Source organism: Aplysia californica, unplaced genomic scaffold (genome assembly GCF_000002075.1).
Source record: "Aplysia californica isolate F4 #8 unplaced genomic scaffold, AplCal3.0 scaffold00096, whole genome shotgun sequence".
NCBI lineage: Eukaryota > Metazoa > Mollusca > Gastropoda > Aplysiida > Aplysiidae > Aplysia > Aplysia californica.
This window is the reverse complement of record NW_004797366.1, coordinates 363950-371364: the sequence shown is the minus strand read 5'-3', so window position 1 is coordinate 371364 and position 7415 is coordinate 363950. Positions and strand designations below refer to the sequence as shown.

General features: G+C 37.6%; 1 protein-coding gene across 1 annotated transcript; it reads right to left on the bottom strand.

Moving 5' to 3' along the window:
• Nucleotides 1-131: 131 nt before the first annotated feature.
• On the bottom strand, nt 132-6674 carry LOC101862489 (galaxin). Its single transcript, XM_035968914.1, has 6 exons — nt 6614-6674; nt 5696-5881; nt 4376-4618; nt 3335-3481; nt 441-788; nt 132-139 (listed from the first exon to the last, which is right to left on the bottom strand). Exons 1-6 carry the CDS (start codon nt 6672-6674, stop codon nt 132-134), a joined length of 993 nt encoding a protein of 330 aa, XP_035824807.1.
• Nucleotides 6675-7415: the final 741 nt, after the last annotated feature.

Below are 7415 nucleotides of genomic sequence, written 5' to 3'. Positions count from 1 at the left end.
CAATATGCTACTAGAGTCTAACTATCTGTAAAAGGAAAAGATTTCTTTGTTCTGAAACAATATGCTACTAGAGTCTAACTATCTGTAAAAGGAAAAGATTTCTTTGTTCTGAAACAATATGCTACTAGAGTCTAACTATCTGTAAAAGGAAAAGATTTCTTGGTACTGAAACAATATCGCAGAAGGGAAATCTGCGATTAGTTTTACTGAATGCATCTAATGGAAGCAGTATGCATAGCCTATACAACCTATGACGAAAGACACTCATCATCATGGTCCTCACGCTTTGCAATGCATTACGAACGCGTACTTCAACATAGCATCCTGGCTTCTTTGATGTATAAAAAAATGACAAACGGCATATGTCACTCAGGCCACAAAGGGTTAAACCTACCTTCCAGAATCGGTAGACATATCGAAGACTTGGTAATTGAAGCAACAGATCTGCTTGTCTGAGTTGTACGGAGTGTAGAAACCACAGCATTCGTTGAAACCATCCGCTCTTTTAGCCAGCCGGGTGGCGCAGCAGATTTCTTCGTTTGGGTCGTACACTGTGTCCCCACACAACAGTTTGCCTTTTTCTACTTTAACAACGCCTCGCACGGTGCAAATCTCATTCTCGGAAGTGCAAAATGTCGACATTTTCCCATCAGAGATACAGCAATCGTCATCATCTGGCTTTCCTTTGGGACAAGGAGTGTTGTTTTTACAGCACAACTCTTCTCCCTCAATCAACGGTCTTCCGTTGCAGCACGACATATTTTTGTTGATGATGCTGAAATAAGCACCTGCAGAGGAACAAATTCCAAAGCTTACTTTAACAAGGACACGTTCATATTACACATAACTCATAAAGCAGTCAGATAAACTAGTTTGTAAAACGATACAATTCAAAAGTCTGTAGCACACTGATGGACAAACTGCACAAGCTACAGACAACAGCAGCAAACAGAAAGTTCACAGTTGTTTCTGGAAACATTGAAATTAGCAAAAGGAAATTTACTGTAAAGATTGATGACTTTATTCCAAAGTTGGATAACCTCTTTAACATCCACATTTTTAAAACAGAAATGGTTCAACTTTCCTGCCGATTCAAATGTCATGATGATATAAAATGCTGCAAAGAAAAGTCTTCCTCATTCCTTGTTTTACTCACACATATGAGAAAAAATTACCACCAATCTAGTCTTTATGAAAATTATCGGTACTTAAATTTTTATTATGTTGATTTACCTTCGCAACATGCTTCAGTTTCATTATTATAAACTATAGCATTGGCACAGCAAGACCTTTGCTTAGTGTCATACAGATGTCTTCCGCACATTGCTTTATTCTCTTCTTTCTCCCTTGCGGTGCCATCGATGCAAAATTGACTTGTCGTGTTGTAATAACCTATGGAAAAAAAATCAAATGTACTTTTTATTGCATGGGGAGAGAGAGATGGGTGGAGAGAGAGAGAGAGAGAGAGAGAGAGAGAGAGAGAGAGAGAGAGAGAGAGAGAGAGAGAGAGAGAGAGAGTGGGGGGGGGGAGTATGCTAGCAAGCAGACTCTAGCGAATGACAGAAGATTTTTTTAAAGTTTAATCTTAGTTGGTGACCCACATTGGGGTCAAAAGGCATTATATAATATCCTTCACCTTGAAGTGTGGGTTAGCCCTATCCGTATGCCCTGGGGTCATTTTGTACCCCCGGGGTTGTATTTTTCACATTTTAGAATACTTCTAGTACGAAGACCTCTTTGATACTTTCAGTATTTCTCAAAATATCATTTCAACAGACTGCTATGCAAAGCGTACGCATTGGATCAACGAATAGATTTCCTCTTTGGAAAGTGATGGCACAGAGTTCCCCACCTCATATGGATATGATGGTAAAACACGACGTACGGATAGGGTTAGTATTTGAAAGTAACTTAATCTTTTTACACGCCTACATGTGGTCATAGTTTTCAGAGAAATTATGAAATCCTTGTCCTTAACCTGAGTGTAGTCACTAAATAGCAAGAAGTCATAGGTATGCACTGGGTGCTTGGTATTCCTTACAGCAGGCCTTGGGGCCACACTCTTCGGCTCAGTGTCATCTTACAAGGAACAGAAGTCGTCAGTAGATCCTTTTCAGAAGCATGGGTTGTTGTTTGGAGCAAGAACAAGAAGAACTTTTACTTATAAATTAGGACACTTTGCTCAAAAGAAGGGCAAGGAGAAATCTCCCCGAGTGCATGTTGCGCACGTTAAAGATCCCTTGGTGGTCTAAAATCGAGAAGAGTAGGCTTCGACCGCCACCCGGGCAAAATTCAAAATTTCCTACCAACTGAAAATGTTTAATGTGTCCCGTGCGCTCGCATGACCTTATGCAGTTGCGAACGCTGTAAAACACTTTTTTTTTTCTTTTTTTTTAAAGTGAAAAAGGGAGAAATTTCGGTAGAAATTTAAAAGTTTGAGAGACCATCAAGTTGTTTGCCTTCCACACTTGGCCTAGTTAGGCTGTAGATGAACGGGTCATCATACTGCGGATACTTTCACATAAAGTAACAAATTTGTTGTCTCCATCGACACAATTTCAAAAATGCAGGCTTCCTATCCTGTCTGTCGCAGAAATCATAAAGACTGAGATACTCAATATTAATTTCTCCCCACTCAGGAATTGAACTTTGATCTCACGTGTGCAAGAGCGGAGCACCTAGCTTCTACACTGCAGAAGTCATTTTACAAAAAATGACGCACTGAGAATCTTTTGATTATATTTTAAAAAATTCTCAAACTACTAAGTCTCATAGAGTCAGGAGAAACCTTTTATAACAAGTTACTGAGACAACCATCTTCATCTTAAATGAAGGCAATAAAAATGTATGCATTCAGCCTAAATAGTTGTTCTGATAAGGTAAATGACAGAATATAACTTCAACACAGTAAGCGAAATTTGAAATTAAAGAACATAATGTTGGCCAGCTGTTAAGATGTACTGGGCCCAAAATTGCGATTTTAAAAAAAATTGCATTTCCTTAATCTGCGGTATGGATTGCTTGTGCTCACAAAACATTTAATCGAAATTGAAATTCTGTTTCTTTGTTTTAGTGAGGTTTTACGGCTCTCGCAACTGCATTAGGTCACATATGAGCGCCAAATTAAAATTCTGAAGGTTGATAAAAGCAAGAAAAAAAAACCATAATGTAAGTACAATTGTTGAAAGAACGAAACATTTTTTTTCTCTCTCCTGTAAAATTTTGCTTTCTAGGCTCATTGTAACAATTTGCCAGCGATAAAAAAAATCCAGTCGTTGTTGTTATCAATCCAGTGTTGTTGTTATCGATCCAGAAACATCTCTTCAATTCTTACCATTTCCACAGCAGAACAACTCCTCATTCTTGGGTATGGTGTGATTTGCAGGGCAACAGTACTTCTCCTTCCTGTTGTAAGCCTTTAAGTCACAGCAAGCAAAGTCGTACGGCTCAGAACTGACGGTTGGAAAATTGTTCAGTTTTCCTGCAATGTCCACAAGAAAGGTGATATTACGTACAGACGCAAACTCTCTATAACGATATCGTCGAGACCAGAAAAAAACAGGCGTTATAGAGAGTTGTCGTTATAGAGAGGAAACCAAAAATATTACTAATGATATATATGTAAGGAAAAAATCTGAACCCTGGAACCATGTCAATATACGGAGGATGGCGTTATATTAAAGTTCGTTATAGAAAGGCTGCACTGTATCTCTCATAGTCAAACAAGACATCAGGAGATAGGAAAAAAGCACATTTCACATTTATTTTCCTTGAACATTAAGTAGCAGATAAACTGAAGACCGTACAACTAGTAAATTCTACATTCTGCGTAACAGCCATCTGCTGATATTGACAATTGAACTGTTACAGCAGATGGCCACCTAACATTGTTGACACCATATATATAATCATTATAATGACACCAGGAACATATAAGAATGAAAAATATTTATTTCCTTGACATATTCTCATTTATGTACTAAAAAGTGCAGGGTAAGCTTTCTCAGGATAATAAGGCCTTTAAGTAAACAAAAAAAGGAACACACAAACCTAAACCTCCAATTCTTGTCATATGAGCAAAATCTTTTCAAATGTGGGAAGAGAAGTATGTCTATTTTCATCTTTTCATCAAGACAAAACATTTGATCTGACATGAATAAATGATATATGGAAACTTCCTGTTATTAATTTATAGAAACAGTAAACGCAAGCATACTATCTTTCTACAACATATAATAACAATAAGAAATTAAATAGAATTTCATTAGTCATCTTTTGCTTTATTTTCGCTTCCATTCTTTGATTTCAGTCTCTGAAATTTTTGCTTTAGCGTTATCCCAATGCAGGGTGCACTTTAAAATCAAAAGTCCTTTACCATGGCAACAACTCTTCTCCCTGTAGCTGTAGATCTGAGACCTGCAAACCCCTTGTGATGTCAAGATGAGAGTTTCCTTATCATCAATGAGTTCACATTTCTTTTCAGAATCCAAATATGGTTCTCCGTTGCAGCACGAGCGTCCCTCGCTTATAAAGAAACCAACACCACCACAGCAAATCTTTTCCCAGATGTTGACAACAACTGTTTCGCTACAGCAAAGAAGGTTGTCTTTGTCTATTTCTGAAAAACAAAAGTGAGGGAATCTGTAAACCTGTGTCTGTGGTTCATAAGAAAGGAAGACCAAAGAAGACATGGAGGCGAGCGGTACAAGCGGAAATTGAAAAGGCGAGGACATCATGGAAACAGCAAAAAAAGGACGCCCAGGACAGGCTTTGCTGGAGAAATGTTGTTGATGGCCTATGCTCCAATAGGAGTTAAAAAGGGCAAGAGAGAGAGAGAGTGTCAGTGGTGAGGCGCTTCACCATCGGGCGCAGGAGATCCCAGTTTGATTCCTTAAAGGGGAAAATTATAATTGAGTATCTAAAACTTTCTACTGGGATGTTGTATCCCTCTCATCTCGGGTTGGTCCTAACTGGCAGGGTCAAAGCCTGACTCCTAAACAATCTAAATTGTGTCAATGGGGGAGTTAAAAAACCTACCAAACACCTATCAAAAAAAAAAAGACACAGCTCATACTTATTATATCAATATAAAACAGCATGTTGTATTCACTGTCAAGGGCCTGAGATTCATGAAGAAATGCCTAACATAAACGGCACAAAAACCACGGAGAACCAGCTCCTAGGTCATGTACGGTAGACAAGAAATTTCCTACATCTTAACGCCTCCACACAGGAGAAAACAATTTGCACACACAGGCCTATAGTATCTAACATCTACATGAGTACATGGCATACAATGCATTTTTAAGAATAAAAAAGACTGACTTTCCTGAGGGAAAGTAGACGAATACTGCGGTTAGAATGATTGAGATTCTTGATGTTATTCATTTTGATAAAATCATATAAATATATAATTGAAATAAAAGGATCCTGTACAAAAGAACAATAACAATTAGCCACATATATATATATTATTATATGATATATAGGGGCCTATGCGCTTGAGTATATATGTAGGTAAAGTCCCTTCTCCCTCCATCGCAAAAAAGGGTCCGGCTAAGAATAGCTCAGGTAGCAACGATCATTGTGGATAAAATAATGTAATATTTGTGTTTCCCAACTTCAGTTCCACTGATCTTAGTCACACTTTATAAATCTGAGACATCTTCAAAAGCATGTTTAACATTTTACATACTCTGTTTTTCACTTAGGCGCAAAGCGTTCCCAAAACAGCAAATGTAGTCGTCAGCTGGGACTAGTTTTCCTCCACAGCACTCGTGTTCAACCTTCTCCGCATCCGATTTATTCCATGTGTCGCCATATTTGTTCCGTACTTGGTCGCCGCAACAAATGTTGTCTTTCGTTGAGTAGATTGTCCTCCCTGGGGAAAGGTGCAAACAACAATTTGTCGTTGAAGCAAAAATAGCAAAAATGAAAGTCATAAAAAGTTGTTTAGTCAAAAACAAAGCTTCTCTTAGGCTGGCTGTAACGTTTTTCTTTAGAAATTAAATTAAAAGATGTTATGGTATAGATAATTTTATATTACATAGGGAAAACATAGACGAAATAAAGAACTCGAAATCAAGGAAAATTAGCTAAACAAACCCACCTCATTCAGAATTATATTAGCTGCAGAAAAAAAGGAAGGAAGTAAAGACCTAATGCTTTTTTAAAAAGCTATTAAACTTATCAAAATGTGATTAGGGCCTATAATATTTGATAGTCACATCTGGGGTCCAAGATATTGGAATCAACTGGTCGCCTTTAAAGACAAGCAGGCTAACCCAGATTTCGGGGTTTTTCAGAAATCTTGACCTACACCAGAAGTGGGCATTGCCCTACCTGTAGGAGAAGTTTGGTTTCATTGGCATGTATATTTGTTTTGAATATAGAAAAAAACCCTCCTTGTCTTTTAAAGAAACTGAACAAGGGGCCAAAACTTTACCTTCATTTTTCTCAAAACAGCATTTTTCGGGATAAAAGCCCCCTTGTGCTTAAAAGCGACCAACTAACATCATTACAGAAATGGTATGCTTATGTTCCACCTTTGCAGTTAATGCAGTAAAAGTCTAGTTGAGGTCTCCCTTCACAACTTACTAGACCTACTACACACGTTGGGGGTGATCTCCACTCTCTGTGGGGCCAACATATGTCTGTAACCATGACAACGTCATCCGCAAAAAAAGATGATTGGAACTTATTTTAAGAATAGAGATCTTGACCAGACCTTAATGATAATGCTTAAGCTTAAATCCACAGCTGATTAAAAATTAGCAAATTTAAACGTACAGAAAATTATTTCTTAACAACCTCAAATAACTAAGAACTATTATAATACGAAAGAAGTTGAAGGAACAATTAATATGACTGAGTGATGTGCTTCAAAGTTTTTTCTTTGACTTTATTCACTTTCGATTATTTTTTCCAAAAGTTTTAAATCATCATTTTAATAATTTACCACCCATGCAGCGAAAGAGTTTCCATATTTAATCATTTCTACTCGAAAGAAAAAATATGACCTACATTACAATATTTATGAATCCAAAGATTACAGTGCTGAGAGTCAAACCAAGATCATGTTTCGTTTTAGTAGAGGTTTTACGGCGCTCACAACTGCATAAGGTCACATGAGCGCCAGAAGATTTGAGGTGTTACAAGGGAGTAACAAACATAAAAAAGAAGAAGGGGAGATAAGGACAATAGACATTTGATAGGAAAGAAGAAGCAAACCACACCCGAGCACCCACCAACCACCCACCAAGATCATGTCACAGTAGGTATTATTTATATTGCCCATTTGAGGTATTTGTAGATCAAAACAATAGGAAAGAAAACAAGTCGGGCCAAAGACAAAGGAAAAAATATGCTCGAAAGTCAGTCTTATTGTATCGTGTACGTATGGTGTTATCGGGGGG